Raw genomic sequence first — 16702 nt, forward strand, 5'->3', positions numbered from 1 at the left:
TATTTAACTTTGCCTTATGATAATGGTTCCCTTATTCAACTTCCTCTTGGAACAACTTGAGAACATTGACGAAATGTTGACTATATGTAGAGTATTTTCTGTACATCAGTGTTATATTAGTGGAAAGTATTTACATGGTTGCTGTTCACATCCATCTCTTCTCTTTCATACCACCTGCAGGCTTCTCTCCATCCTGCAGGAGTGGTTTGTCTTTTTATCTTACTTCCTGGTACAAAGTGAAAATGAAAGTCTCTGTCATTTATGAAACTGCATTTGTTTCTCTCTCTCTCTCTCTCTCTCTCTCTCTCAGTCTTTCTCCCACCCTCTTTCTCTCCCACAACCACTCTCTTAGTTACCCTCAAACTAGCAAGGTTGTCAGACCTGTATGAATGAGTTTCTTTTTCTTAATAAAGAAACAAAGCTCAGTCCTGCTCACTGTGGAGGGAAAGAGCTCTTCGTACGTGAGTATCAAGAGTCTTTACTGGATTAGTGACAAAAGCTATTCTCAGGTCAGTTAATCTTGATTGTATCACAACAAACATAGATTGATTTGATTATGGTTCATTTGAGTGTACATTGTGTATGTGTGTTAGTGTATTAGTATGTATGATTTAGTATGTAAGTCACAGTTTTTAAATATGCCTGACTCTGAAATATTAAATATGTTAAAAAACTGAGACAAAACTAAAACCGGAACACATTTAAAACTTAAATCTAAACAAAAACTAACCTAGACAACTAAGTTAGTGGGGTATAAACTGAAACAGGTGAAGAGCAAAATGAAAAGCATACATATATGAATATAATAATCTTGCTGTGTGTACAGTATGGGTTGATGTGTTTGGCACATGTCTATTAGTGGAGACAGGGCAGGAGCACAGTGTCTGAGAGGAGCCCAGTGTGAGAGGAGCACAGTGTGAGAGGAGCCCAGTCTGAGAGGAGCCCAGTCTGAGAGGAGCCCAGTCTGAGAGGAGCACAGTGTTAGAGGAGCACAGTCTGAGAGGAGCACAGTCTGAGAGGAGCACAGTGAGAGAGGAGCACAGTGTGAGAGGAGCCCAGTCTGAGAGGAGCACAGTGTTAGAGGAGCACAGTCTGAGAGGAGCACAGTGAGAGAGGAGCACAGTGTGAGAGGAGCCCAGTCTGAGAGGAGCCCAGTCTGAGAGGAGCACAGTGTTAGAGGAGCACAGTCTGAGAGGAGCACAGTCTGAGAGGAGCACAGTCTGAGAGGAGCACAGTGTGAGAGGAGCCCAGTCTGAGAGGAGCCCAGTCTGAGAGGAGCCCAGTCTGAGAGGAGCACAGTGTTAGAGGAGCACAGTCTGAGAGGAGCACAGTCTGAGAGGAGCACAGTGAGAGAGGAGCACAGTGTGAGAGGAGCCCAGTCTGAGAGGAGCCCAGTCTGAGAGGAGCACAGTGTTAGAGGAGCACAGTCTGAGAGGAGCACAGTGAGAGAGGAGCACAGTGTGAGAGGAGCCCAGTCTGAGAGGAGCACAGTGAGAGAGGAGCCCAGTCTGAGAGGAGCACAGTGAGAGAGGAGCCCAGTGTCTGAGAGGAGCCCAGTGTGAGAGAGGAGCACAGTGAGAGAGGAGCCCAGTCTGAGAGGAGCCCAGTCTGAGAGGAGCCCAGTGTCTGAGAGGAGCCCAGTGTCTGAGAGGAGCCCAGTGTCTGAGAGGAGCCCAGTGTGAGAGGAGTACAGTGTGAGAGGAGTACAGTCTGAGAGGAGCACAGTGAGAGAGGAGCCCAGTCTGAGAGGAGCCCAGTCTGAGAGGAGCCCAGTCTGAGAGGAGCACAGTGTTAGAGGAGCACAGTCTGAGAGGAGCACAGTGAGAGAGGAGCACAGTGTGAGAGGAGCCCAGTCTGAGAGGAGCACAGTGAGAGAGGAGCCCAGTCTGAGAGGAGCCCAGTGTGAGAGAGGAGCACAGTGAGAGAGGAGCCCAGTCTGAGAGGAGCCCAGTCTGAGAGGAGCACAGTGAGAGAGGAGCCCAGTGTCTGAGAGGAGCCCAGTGTGAGAGAGGAGCACAGTGAGAGAGGAGCCCAGTCTGAGAGGAGCCCAGTCTGAGAGGAGCACTTGAGCTGACCTGCACTTGGGCCACTGCCATCTTCCCGCCGCAGAGCCGGAAATGTGCCTTCCGCCCACTCTCTGCGACAGTGAAGGCGTTTATAACTCAATACTTCCACACACATGCCATTTATGGGTAGCCTGTAGCGTAGCGGTTAAGGCACATGACTGGGGACCGCGAGGTCGGTGATTCAATCCCCAGTCTAGCCACAATAAGATCCGCGCAGCCGTTGGGCACTTAACCCTGCGTTGCTCCAGGGCAGGATTATCTCCTGCTTAGTCTAATCAACTGTACGACGCTCTGGATGAGAACATCTGCCAGATGCCATTTATGTAATGTAATTTAAGTAACAACAGCTAAAAGCAGCAATTGAGGAAAAAGCTCAAGTTGCGTTGCATGTCGTTATATCGTTTGTAAAAAAGAAATGATTTCAAACAATCCTCTTGCAGAGAGGACTTTTGGTTTATCGCTTTGATTCAACTTTAAAGAAGGTTTTTACAGGCGAGGCCGAATAAAGATTGAATCGAATCATCCATCCATCCATCCATTATCTGAACCCACTTATCCTGAACAGGGTCGCAGGGGGGCTTGAGCCTATCCCAGCATACATTGGGCGAAAGGCAGGAATACACCCTGGACGGGTCGCCAGTCCATCACAGGGCACACACACCATTCACTCACACACTCATGCCTACGGGCAATTTAGACTCTCCAATCAGCCTAACATGCATGTCTTTGGACTGCGGGAGGAAACCGGAGTACCCGGAGGAAACCCAGGCAGACACGGGGAGAACATGCAAACTCCTGAATCGAATCAGAGGCATCGAATGCTTGCGAAGGCGCGGCGGACAGCAGCGATTATGACACGCATGACCTAACGAGGTGAAGGAAGCGTACAGAGCGGATTGAGAAACAAGGCAGCGTTCTCTCGCCTTCATTTGGCAAAGCAAGTTCAAACGTTTGTGCTGCAGAATGGAAAATACCTTTCTCATGACACACACTTCCCATAACGGTCTCACTGAAAGGAGTTAATGACCTGTCTGTTTATCTACATGCCTGGCAGTCTGCCTCTATCAATTAAGGACAATATAGGTATAATTTCACAACCATAAAATAACTATTGTTTTTTTATTGGGGATCGGGGAGAGGAGGGGGGTGGAGGCTACTATCCCAGTATCCATTGGGGGAGGGGCATGAATACACCCAGGACAGATCGTGAAACCATTACAGGGCATACACCATTCACTCACACAATCATACCTACAGGCAATTTAGACTCTCCAACCTAACCGTACGTACACACGGGGAGAACATGCAAACTCCACACAGACAGGCCTTCAGTCAGGATTCAAACCCAAGGCATTTGTTAGGGAAATTGCCCTTTTTACATATCACAGGTGAGCATCGTCTGATGAAACAGATCCACAGTAAAACAACGATCATTTTGTCTAAGTTTAACTTTCGTTTTTATTTGCAAAGAAATGACAGAAAGTGAGAGAGCTCTCCGATTTGAATCAGACATAGTAAGACCCTTATACACACTTTTCCACAATAATTTAATTCAGAAAGTGGTCTAATTGTAAAAAAGGTTATTTTTAATCATGTGATTGTCTCTATGTTAACACACATTGGCCTCGTTTCCCGAACGCGTTAAGAACGTTCTTAAGCTAAGAACGTTCTTAAGGACCTTCTTAGGCCTCCCGAAAGAAGGTCCTTAAGAACTTTCTTAGCTTAAGAACGTTCTTAACGCGTTCGGGAAACGCGGCCATTGTCAATTAAGAATCAATTGAGAAAATTAGCCCTACACATCGTTGCTGTGAGGTGACAGTGCTATGAGTGTATTCATTCTTACTCTGAAGGAAGGGCAAGGTGAAACAGATAGAATAGAAGCGGGTAGAATCACCCCTGGGAGACCACTCCAGCCTCTCTCCTCCTTGCCCAGCTCCCGAAAGGGCTGACCCCTTTCAGGATTTTGTGCTAACTTCAGGTCTTAATTATTTAATTGACTTAAACCATATCTTATCTGACATTTGTATGAGTACCGACTACAGCTGCAGACTGCATGTGTATCCTAATGCTGGCACTGTGCTCGAGTACAGTCATTTACACAGACCGGCTTTTATGGCCCCATTACAATGAGGGCATAGGTTTAGCTCCAGAGCCCTTCTGTAGCTGTAGGTACCCACAGATCTCCTTGGAACGGGACAGGAGAAATGTAGAAACTATGATGAGTCAGCAACTAACCAGAGAGCTGAAGTGTGGCACCTGTACGCATCAGAAGCTCGCAGCCAATCAGAGGCCGAGGTTATCAGGCCATATTGGGGAGGGGTGTGTTTTGTTGACTGAAATAAGATTCACTGTGCTCCCAGGTAGGCCAGCACAGGTTTGAGAACTGGTTTGGTAGGTGACATTTTGGCATTTCATCAAACCTCATATCCAGAGGGACAAACTAAAATATTTCAAATATTGTTCTTTTTTTTATGCAAACAATACATTCGCACTACAAGTTCATTACTCAATGGTACACTAGCACTGCAGCCGGGAATCAAATACACTATCTTTGTGCTACAATTCCAGTTCTCTGACCAGGACACCACACAGCACAGACACCAAAAACCAAAGAATAACCCGGTAAGTACTTTTGTCTTATATCAAGACTTAAAATGTTTGACTAAATAAGTACAAAATTGTTTGATTAATTTCAAGATTTTCCAATGCAGGTAAGAAAACAATAGCAAACAGTAACTTAAAATAGGCTAATAGTTTCTCCTTAAGGGAAAGGAAAAAAAGATCTGAAGTCTCCTTACAAGACTAAAATGGTTACCCTGCTGTAAAATCAATGCCAGCTTGAAAATTGAGGTGGTCATAAGCTGGTCTAGCGGGGTATGAGCTGGTCAACCAGCTAGTGCTAGTAGCTTGTCTGTTTGAAAACATAGCTTGAGCTGGTCAAACCATGTCAAGCTGAGAGCTGGTCTGAACTGGCCAACCAGCCACCATCTGTTTCAAAACCTAGCTCGAACATGTCAAGGTGAAAGCTGGTCTGAACTGGTGAGCCAGCCGCTTCAAAACCTAGTACTGACGTAGCTAACCGCTAACCGCTAACCACCATCGGTCTGCTTCCTCCCAGCGGGCCTCTGATGATGCGTCAGGAAGGAACATGGCGGCTGGTCCCCAGGCCTCGGGGGCAGCTCCCGGCGTACTGCGCAGGGGCGGTGGCCATCGTGGTCCTCCTGGGGCTGTGCCTCTGGGGAAACAGAGAGTTCTGCAAGCAGGTCGTTATCGCTGGGCTGGGCACAGCTCTCGGGGCCCTGCTGCAGGGGGTCTGCCTGCTGGCCGAGGAGTCTCTCCATCACCTGGAAACCAGGTGAGGCCGCCTCTTCATCACCTGGCAACCAGCCTGAGCGCAAACACGCAAGATTACCTCTGCCCCCCCCCAATCAAGAGACGGCAGCCTGTAGCAGCTAAGGTATTTAGCAAGGTTGGAAGGTTGGTGCATCAAGCCTTGGTGTAGCCACGATGACACATTACCCCATAACCCCACATTGCCTCCCGGGCACCACACGATGACACATTACCCCATAACCCCACATTGCTTCCCGGGCACCACACAATGGCTGCTATCTGCTCCTAAGTAGCAAGGATGGGTCAAATGCTTTGGGTTCAATAAAGTACATCATCTTCTAAAGTGCTCTTTCCAATTGCTTATTTTTCCCTTCTTGCCTCCTTCCCTTGCATCCTTTTCTCGCTCCTAACTCCACTTGTTGGACAATGCAAGTAAAGGAGGCAAGGAAAGGAGGCGACTATGGAGGAATCGAGAAAACGTGAACTAGGTAAATGGAATGTCCTTGCTCTTTCAAACGTCAGTTTGAAGCTATGTCAGTTACAGACGTGGCAGTTGGGGAGAGGTCGATCCACAGGTCAATCATTTATATGTGACATATTCCAAAAAAGGTACTATGGCTTGTGACTCGTGATTGGCTGTAGTGTCTTGGTTGCCTCTGTCTAATCACACAAGATTGACGCCTCTTGGAAATGGAAGCCTGTGGCGTTTGCCTCCAGTGTATCTTGGCCGAGTGAAAAGACTCTTCTCTGTTTACAGGTACCACAGCAGCCTGCCCCGTATGCTCAGAGCCTGCTTCAGTAAAGGCCTCTTGCTGCTGGGGGTGATATCGGCCCTGGTGTTATGTGCAGGAAGTCTTCAGTTGGAGTTCAAAGAGTGGTATGCGGTGGCCATGACTATTGGTTTCTCTCTGCTGCTCAAGGCCTTTGGTATCCTGGTAAGTCTCCTGATCACCTCCAGGGTGCAGCTATCTCGCTTTCTTAAGAGAAGCTCTTTCTGAGCTCTATTGATCTCGCCTGGTGCATTTCAGCCTGCAAGGAGGAGCAGATAGCCTGGGTTTACACATTTGGGCTTATTTCATTTGTTCCAGGCAAGCTTAGTCAAAATGCAGAAATGTATTTGAATCCAAAACTTATTATGTCCGTCCCTGAGTCAATAGTCTACAATGAGTTCTCAAACTTCCCTGTGCTTAAATAGACACTGGGTAGACTCTCAGCGTCACCTCGATGGAACCAGAAGGGAGGTGGATAAGTCGCAACTTTTGCAAACCAATGTGCATATGCAAAAAAAAAAAAAAATTCAATAAACCATTTGGCTCCCATTTTGTATTGTTTTTATTACATTGTACACATCGGGTTGATTACTCATGTTGTTGGATCACTTACATATAGTCAGTGAGATTGTAACTGTGTGTTAGGGTAATGCACTATCTACATAAAACTGCTAACTGCATAAAAATGTCACTTGACCACCCTGGTGTAAAATCGAGCTATGATCAGCTTGAAATACCAGGCGACCAGCTGTTTCAAAACATAGCGTGAACTAGTCAAACCATGTTGAGTACGGAACTGGTCTAACTGGTCAACCAGCTACCAGCTATTTCAAAACATAGCGTGAACTAGTCAAACCATGTTGAGTACGGAACTGGTCTAACTGGTCAACCAGCTACCAGCTGTTTCAAAACAAAGCGTGAACTAGTCAAACCATGTTGAGTATGGAACTGGTCTAACTGGTCAACCAGCTACCAGCTGTTTCAAAACCTAGCTTGAGCTGGGGGTTTTTTCAGCAAGGCAAGGTTATCAATCTCAATTAGAAACTGACATTCAATAAATAAATGAGAAATGATATTCAGTGTGGGTGCAGGTTTTTGTGTGAGCCCAAGACTGAAACTAAGACACCTGATTCTGCTTATCAAGGTCTTGATTGAAGATTATGATCAGTGCAATAGTCGTATGAGGTGTCTTAGCGCTGGGACGAAACAAAAACCTGCCCCCACACCGGCCGTTTTTGGGAAAGACTGGGGTACCCCTGGATTACTGTGTTTAATTGCGAATAATCCCCATGTTTAAAATGTTTGAAAGAGTTTTTTGTTTAAAAGGTTTTCTTCTTATTCCTGATCCTCTGTTCACCCAGAGTCCCTCTGCGGTGGAAATTTCGGAGATTTGCGAGCAGAGGAAGATGAACGTAGCTCATGGGCTGGCCTGGTCCTTCTACACGGGCTACCTGAGGCTTGTGCTTCCAAGTATGTAACATAAAGTACATATTTTTATCTTTAATTAAACCACCATCATTGTCTTATTAGTTTGTTATATGTTCCTGATTAAAGGGACAGTCCTTCTTTTTGGAAGAGTTGCTTCTTATCCATAATTAGACTGTAACCCTGCAGTAAAATCCAACTGGGTATGAACTGATCGACCAGCATTGCCAAGCTAGTCATAAATCTGGTCTAGCTGGGTATGAGCTGGTCAAAACATAGCTTGAGCTGGTCAAACCATGTCAAACCATGTCGGCCTGAACTGGTCAACCAGCTAAACTATGTTGAGCTGGTCTGAACTGTTCAACCAGCCACCAGCAGGGAAGATCGGTACCAATTCCATCCCTGTGCGTCCAGTACAAAAACTATGAGACAATATCTACGGCCTGCATGCTGACTGTGAATGGTCTTACCTATAGTTACAATTAACGGTTCATCTGATCCGATTGATGCACTCATTCAAACATAATGATTCTATTGCATTGAATTTACTGAATCCATATTCACCATCTTTTGTCATCATGTTTAGCCAAAGCCGTTGTGACTATAGCAATGCATCACATTACATCCCGCAAATGCAGATTCAGTATCTGTCATGATAAAACCACCTGTGGGTGTATCTCTTAAACCTCCTATTAAGAGTTTGTGACTGCTTTTATATTTGGGGTCAAGTTGACCCCAACAGTTTAAATAAACAAGAATTCTTATTGTCTCCCACATGAAAAGCCATAAATATGAAAAATCTGTGAGAAACATCTCATTTTAGAGACTGAGGTACAGGAAGTGAAAGTTTGGCAGCTGTATGGGAAAGTGCCACCAGAATCATTCACACAGAAATCTGAGATAAAAATACAAATGGTTGTATATTATGTTATATTTTATACAGTTACAAAGGGTCAAAATAAGTTACAGGACAAGTACAGGACTCCTGAAAACAAAGCATTATGTTTATTGCATGTTTACTATTTAATCCCACCAAAATAGAACATTAAAAAAATCAAACAGTATCAAGATGGAAAAAAAGATTAACTGGTTTTTAAGAGATGTGAGACACTGAATTGGGTTCAAATTGACGCTAAACATAACAGGAGGGTTAAATAAATGCAGATCATTAACTGTGAAGCTGACAAAGCAATCACGTCTGTGGAACAGTCTCCCTCTGCCGACCAAAGGCGCCAACTGCAGCTAGTTAAAAAAGAATGTGTGTGTATATATATATATATATATATATATTTTTTTTTTTTTTTTTTTTTTTTTTACTTTCGTTTTTCATTAACTTTAGTTGGCTTGGGTTGGTTTGAGTCTTAAACCTGGCTTTTGATCAAGCTTTATTATTTGTTATTTATTACTATTATATATTATGTCATAATTTTAGTATCAGAGTGTTTTGAGTATTGTACTTTTTTATTGTACAAAGTTTTTTTGCGTGCATCTCATTTGTGCCTTTGGTGCTTTGGCTACAAATAAGGTGCTATATAAATGAAATCTTCTTCTTCTTCATAATAGAAGTACATGTAGCAGTAGTAGTCATAGTCATAGTAGGGGTGGCCTGTAGCATAGTGGTTCAGGTAAATGACTGGGACCTGCAAGGTTGGTGGTTCAAATCCCGGTGTAGCCACAATAAGATCCGCGCAGCTGTTGGGCCCTTGAGCAAGGCCCTTAACCCTGCATTGCTCCAGGGGAGGATTGTCTCCTGCTTAGCCTAATCAACTGTATGTCGCTCTGGATAAGAGCGTCTGCCAAATTCCAGTAATGTAATGTAATGTAGTAGGGGTCTGTTTATTTTGTTTATTATTTTACGTCAAAACATATCGTGGCAAAATACCGTATTATTGTGCGCCCGTTGCTCTCATGCGTGTTAGATGGCTGAGGGCTGTCTGGAGGAGTTATTAAACCAGAGAGACGTAGGCCTCCTCGTGTTGAAGTGTTTGTCATTCAGCAACAGCAGTGGTCCTTACCAGTAAGTACAAAAGAATTCACACTCAATGACCACTTTATTCAGCAGCGATTGGGTAATTGGAGTAGGTACAATTTGCTACCAAATTGCGAGGAAACAGGGAAAAATCAGAAACACATTCAAATAAATACATTAATAAATAGAGTGGTCACTGAGGGTATATGCGGCCTGGTGTCTGTGTTGCAGGGCTGGAGGCTTCTATTGAGGAATACCACCAGCGCAACGGGAAGTCCGGCATTCTGCAGCAACGGGATTCCCGCCGACTGCACATTCTGATCCCGCTCAGTGCCTTCATCCCGGAGAAATTGGAGGAGATGGACACACGCGTCCGTTTCTACGCCAACCTGCCAGAGATCATCATTGACAAGGCGGGGGTCAGGAGGCGAGTCTACAAGCACAGTGTGTACAGCGTGCAGGACCACCAGGGGCAGGTGACTGACATTTTATTTTGTAAGGAGAACTTGCTCATGTTTAGTGTCACAATAGCACCACCATGTGGTAAAAGACATGTACTGCGTAGGTTCATTTCTTTTTTACTTTTCGTTGTCATTGGTAGACGGTTTTACTCCGAAGCGATTTAGAAGTGCAGTGAATGTGTGCATGTGGTCTTGTGCTTGTGTTTGAGCTCTGAGGTTTATATTTTATGATGTGTGTGTGTGTGTGTGTGTGAGAGAGTGTGCATATGTATATATATATATATATATATATATATATATATATATATATATATATATATTCAGTTCTGTGCAGAAGTCTTAGGCACCCTAGACATTATTATATATATGTTTATTTTTCTTTATGTGTATAAAATAACACATTTGAAGTTTCCAAATATTCATTTTCCAAAAGATGTAATTTTACAGAGACATTTTTGTATATAATTTTAAAAAGTAACATATTGCTATAAGCAATAATTCACTACTTTTTATTCTCCAACCTGCTGATTGTCTTATCGAACTGCAGGACGGCATTGGCTTTCTCAGAGAAGTGATGCAGTTTTAACGGCGAAGGGTGGTCACAAAAAATATTGATTTGATTCAGTTTTTAATTATTCTGCCAAATTAATGAAATGTAATGTAAAATGTATGGTATGTTTATTTAGGACCTTTCATTGAATTGTTTTTGAAAGAATCTTATCTGTACAGAATGTTATACAGGTGCCTAAGACTTTTGCACAGTACTGTATATATATGTGTGTGTGTGTGTGTGTGTGTATGTGTACGTGTTTCAGTGTGTGCATATATATATATGCGTTTCTGTGTGTGTGCATGGGTGTCTGTATATGCACATGTTTGTGTGTGTGTATGTGTAACTGTGTTTGTGTGTGTATGTATACATATATATATATATATATATATATATAAAATTTACATTTGTATTGTAGTCATTTGGCAGACACTGTTAATCCAAAGCAATTTACAAGTGCATAGATTCTTCCACAAGTTAAAGCATTACATCCATTACTCATAACTAGTAAAATACACATGAAGTGCTGTTCTAAACAAAAAATGCAGTCATTGTAAGTGCCTTTTTTTTCTTTCTTTTTTTTGAGGGGGGGGGGGGGGGTTAGACAAGAGGGATATCAGTAAAGGAGGGGGGAAATCAGGAGAGTGCGTTTTTAGCTGAGAGTGGTAGGCAAGTCATTCCACCACTGAGGAACCATATGCATACACACACATATATATATCTGTGTGTGTGTGTGTGTGTGTGTGTGTGTGTGTGTGTGTGTGTGTGTGTGTGTGTGTGTGTGTGTGTGTGTGTGTGTGTGTGTGTGTGTGTGTGTGTGTGTGTGTGTGTGTGTCAGAGGGGGCGACATGGCGACATGGCTCAGGCAGTAAGAGCAGTTGTCTGGCCGTCGGAGGGTTGCCGGTTCGATCCCCCGCCCGGGCTGTGTCGAAGTGTCCCTGAGCAAGACACCTAGTCCCCAAATGCTCCTGATGAGCTGGTTGATGCCTTGCATGGCAGCCAATCGCCGTTGGTGTGTGAGTGTGTGAGTGTGTTGGTGTGTGAGTGTGTGAGTGTGTTGGTGTGTGAGTGTGTGAGTGTGTTGGTGTGTGAGTGTGTGAGTGTGTTGGTGTGTGAGTGTGTGAGTGTGTTGGTGTGTGAGTGTGTGAGTGTGTTGGTGTGTGAGTGTGTGAGTGTGTTGGTGTGTGAGTGTGTGAGTGTGTGAGTGTGTGAGTGTGTGAGTGTGTGTATGAATGGATGAATGAGAAGCATCAATTGTACAGCGCTTTGGATAAAGGCGCTATATAAATGCCAACCATTTGCCATTTGTGTGTATGTATAGGTACAGCACTGTGTGGTAGAGTGCGCCACCCCTCTGCAGACCCTGTACCACATGTCCCAGGACAGCAGCGCTGGTCTGAGCTCAGAGGAGCGCTGCCAGCAGGTCCTGCTCTTCCTCCGCACCCTACACGGCATCCTGGAGGACTCTGTCGAGTGCCGCAACCGATTCCGCCTCATTATCCTGGAAGGTGAGACCCCGTGTCCCCCACACTACCACCCACCACCCCTACAATCCCCCTACAATCTGCCCCCCACACTGCACCCCTACAATCCCCCTACAATCTGCCCCCCCCACACTACACCCCTACAATCTGCCCCCCCCACACAGAACCCCTACAATCTGCCCCCTACACAGAACCCCTACAATCTGCCCCCCCACACTACACCCCTATAATCTGCCCCCCCACACAGAACCCCTACACTCTGCCCCCTACACAGAACCCCTACAATCTGCCCCCCCCACACTACACCCCTACAATCTGCCCCCCCCACACAGAACCCCTACAATCTGCCCCGTACACAGAACCCCTACAATCTGCCCCCACACAGAACCCCTACAATCTGCCCCCTACACAGAACCCCTACAATCTGCCCCCACACTGCACCCCTAAAATCTCCCCCCCACACCACAGGACAGCAACAGCGAATATACCTTGAATAACCTTGGGCCTTTTAAAATTCATATTTTGAATTATCTTTCGGTCTCTTATCAGATATTTAATTATGTTATTACAGTCTGTCATTCATATATGGCTGTTTGTAATCTGTAGCCATTGTGACATTTACAAAAGATATCCTTGCTTTTAATTCCTTCCTTATTCAGTTTCAAGAGCATTTTTAGGCATTGTGGGAAATATAGTCATTTATAACCATGACAACTTCCTCAAAGAATGCAACTCTGGAAGGAACAAAAATAGACCAGAATGGTGCATGCTGGGACAAGGAAGACAGAGTAAAGACGCATTTAATCGGATTCAGAAGTCTCCAGTGATGTCATTTTTCTACTTCCCGCAGACGCGTGTGAGCAGGAAGCAGAGCCAGACCCTCACTTCCTGTCCAAGGCCATCCTGAAGCAGCTACGGCAGGAGGAGAGGGAGGAGTACGGCGTGGCTCCGCCCCTAGAGGGTCCAGGCAGGGGGGAGCCCCTGTCCCGTGAGCCCACCCTCATGATCAGCGAGGACCTGCCCAATCCCCTCCGGATGCCCGTAGAGACCTACGACTGGAGCCCGACGCAGGACAACTGCATCCGTCTGCAATAGCAAAACCACAAACAAGCGAAGCGTAACGAGTGTCATAGTTCAGGACCGAGGCTACAACGACCCGTTTCACAGACACGGATTAGGCTTAATCGAGTTTTGTATGGAGATTCTCCATTCGACATTGAAATCGGTCCAGGACTAAGATTAACCTGCGTCTGTGAAACTGGCTCATTATCTTGTCCCTGTTTACTTTTTTTGCTCAAGTTCACCACGAATGAGGTGAGGCAGTCTTACTCATTTCAAGCTTTGTCAATGGGGAAAGACAATTTTCCAAGTCAAGCAAAAAGTAAACTAAAAACAAGCTAATATTTTGTTCTTAATATGAGATTTCAAGTCTTATTACAAGACTAAGGCACTTAGGAACGAAGGAAATAATCTTTTGTAGTATGTATGTAGTATGTATTATTTCTGTAATGTTTACAAACACTAGATAGGGAAATAAACACCCAGAATATAAGTATGGTTCCTCATTCTTACCGTAAGTGTGACCATAAAACGGGTACGGTCCGTGGTGGGGTCACTCAAGCCCTCGTGAGCTCCACTTACGCACTGCGGTGAGATGAGAACCAGCAGGTGGCAGCGTGATTATTTGGAGGTGAGCCTACGCTTGTCTACGCTCTTACACATCAAAGCCAACAAGCAGCACTGAATGTACAGTGGGGTCCAAAAGTCTGAGACATTGAAAATCTGGGGGGGCGGGGTTTCATGTCGTCCTGGAAATAAACAGAGGATTTTGAATTTTTTAGGCCTTTTTCAGCTTTATTGGACAGTATATAGAGACAGGAAGAATGGGGGCGAGAGAGAGGGAAAGACATGCGACAAATTGTCAGACGGTCGGATTGGAACCGTTGACGTCGCGGCTCACAATGAGCATGCGGTCAGTGCTCCGCAGGCTGCGCCACCGAGACACCCCATTTTGAAAAAATTTTAACAAATGAAAGTTACTTCAAAGCTTTGCGAGAGGTACTCGAAAACCAAAGAACAGCAAGGAGTGCCGGACAAACCACAGTCACCCAACCTCAACCCCGCCGAACATTTATGGGGACGCTTGAAGACTGCCATGAATCATCAGGTTTTGGACAAATGTGTGGAGCCCACGCCAGCTGGAGTGCAAGTTACCATTAAAAAAGCAAAAGGTGGACACACCCTTTTTCAAAATTGACATTTTCAAAGAACTTTTTCATCGAAATTGTTATTTAGATAATATAATTAGTAATAAATAAAAAAAAGTTTGTATTAAATTAGAAAAGAATGCAAAATAGAAGCATTTTCACAAGTGGTCTCAGACCCCACTGCATGTGCAGCACAGTCCCTAAGTATTTGGACATTCGGTTGTTTTGCCTCCATACTCCAGCACGTGGAGTTTTGAGAACCAATGTACACCCCTCCCCCCCCCCAGTGTACATGCAAATATTCCAGCTCCGGCGGGAGATGAAACGACAAGACACACAGTCACGGGTCATTTCATCTCCATTCTTTCTGCTTCAAATAATTGAATGCTAATTTGCTATTTTTTAGCTGACGGTTTTAAGTGACTTACAGTTAAAGCAGAGGTCACTCCCCCAGGAGCAATGCGGGGTTAAGGGCCTTGCTCAAGGGCCCGACAGCTGCGCGGATCTTATCGTGGCTACACCGGGGCTTGAGCCGCCAACCTTCGCGGTCCCGGTCACCTTAGCAACAGCGCTGCGGGCTGTCTCTGTGATCTGTCACATGATCGGCCCATGCGATTCAAACGGTGCCTTTTCAAACTGCCTAAAATCACATCAGAAAGGTGTGTGTGTGTGTGTGTGTGTGTTCTCTTGAACGGGGGTGGTAGGGGCGGGACGGGGCGTCTGCGATGCACACGCGCACGTGAGCCGGCCGTGAGGCACCCTGCGACTCGTCCAGACAAGTCTGTCGAGTTCCAGCGTAGCAGCGATAAAATGCGGCGTGTACGTAAGGTCTGACATGTGATCCATTAGGCCAGAGGGCGATCATTACTTTAGAGGCTAAATATATTATATTAAACATACTGTCAATACACAAGAGACCCGGGTCAAACACATCATTGTTTTGGATTCATCTAGTTGTCCACACTTTAGTGAGCCTATCTGGTGAATGCAAACCAATGAAAGAGTAAACCCCACCTTCTGGTCCTGTTGGTTGGCTCAGTTTCTCCTGGCAAGATCACAGAACACCGAAAAGTATTCAATGAATCCAAAACAATTACAATTTAACCCAGGTCTGATACAAAATCCACTATTTCAGAACATATCATACAAATATAATGTAAATGGTTGGAATTTATATAGCGCCTTTATCCAAAGCACTGTACAATTAATGCTTCTCATTCACCCATTCATTCATACCACACACTCACACACCAACAGCGATTGGCTGCCATACAAGGCGCCGACCAGCTCGTCAGGAGCATTTAGGGTTTGGGGGCTTGCTCAGGGACACTTCGACACAGCCCGGGCGGGGATCGAACCGGCAACCCTCTGACAGCCTGAGCCATGTCGTCCCAACAATATGAAACACCGCTTTACACCTATTCAAAATATATTGCCATATATTCCATTTCTGTAAGGGCCTCGCAATTGACATTGTTGTATGGTGTTGGGACATTGGGATTGTTACCCGAAGGTTATTGGTTTAAACCCTAACTTTTTTATTTGGTGCCCAGTGTGGAGCTGACTATGTCCAATTCCCACTGCAATCTGGAAGGTCTGACCGTCTACAACCGCAGCCTCGCTCATGGAGTGAATTTCACTGTTGAGTGTGTCCAGGGCGTGTCCTTTCTGACAGTGAAACAGCCTAGGAAAAGCAGCATATCCAGCTGAACTGATGGAAAACAATAACCTCATTCTCTAAGTTGCTGAAGAGGGTCCCAACATGGAGGACAAATAATTCACCATTATGAGTGTTTGGGATGGAGACCATGACCGTGTCAAACGTTAAAACTGTAGGCGTCTACAGTACAGCAGTTCTCTACACAGTTCTTCAGTTACCACAGCACTTGCTTCAATTCGATCAAGGGTATCCAATTTTACTGGTTGTATACTTATCCAGGTCTCTGGAAGAAGATTAGTTAATTATTTGAATCAGGTGTCTTCAGGCTGTACCCACACCGGCCCTTTTTGGATAAGCTTGGAAACCCCCCCCCCCCCATTTCCTAATGGTTTCTCGACAGAAAAGCAATGTCACAGATATTTACGCAAGCCACGTAAGACGTACGTCAGCAACAAGGAAATCATCAGGTCGCAAGAACGAGTTGGTTTGTACAGTGGCCGAGTCGTTGTGGTAAGACGCTGTGGGACAGAAGGGAACTTCCTGAACAATACTGTACTATACTGCTTCCCCATTGACACCAGAGCCATAGTAATAATGAATAGTTCCTTGGAGTTATATAGCGCTTTTCCCACCAGCCTGCAGCTCAAAGCCCTTTACAGGGATGATCGGGGGAATTTGCCGGAACCGACACATCAACCCATTTTTACTTTCGCCATGAAAGGCCCAAAAAACCCCACACGCTATCCGTCAATCACTGTCACCCCCTGCCACACACAT

The 16702-nt window shown here is 45.2% G+C and overlaps 1 protein-coding gene across 2 annotated transcripts; it reads left to right on the top strand.

The window, feature by feature from the left end:
• Nucleotides 1–242: 242 nt before the first annotated feature.
• On the top strand, nt 243–13610 carry sting1 (stimulator of interferon response cGAMP interactor 1). Of its 2 annotated transcripts, none has more exons than XM_061235429.1 (7): nt 243–509; nt 4635–5421; nt 6157–6334; nt 7531–7639; nt 9795–10039; nt 11896–12082; nt 12909–13610. In XM_061235429.1, the coding sequence occupies exons 2-7, from the start codon at nt 5195–5197 to the stop codon at nt 13151–13153; spliced, it is 1191 nt and encodes a 396-aa protein (XP_061091413.1). In that variant the 5' UTR covers nt 243–509; nt 4635–5194; the 3' UTR covers nt 13154–13610. The 2 variants fall into 2 exon arrangements, with proteins under 2 accessions (XP_061091413.1, XP_061091415.1); XM_061235431.1 differs by having other exon boundaries at nt 243–461.
• Nucleotides 13611–16702: the final 3092 nt, after the last annotated feature.

This window comes from Conger conger, chromosome 3, assembly GCF_963514075.1.
Source record: "Conger conger chromosome 3, fConCon1.1, whole genome shotgun sequence".
Classification (NCBI taxonomy): domain Eukaryota; kingdom Metazoa; phylum Chordata; class Actinopteri; order Anguilliformes; family Congridae; genus Conger; species Conger conger.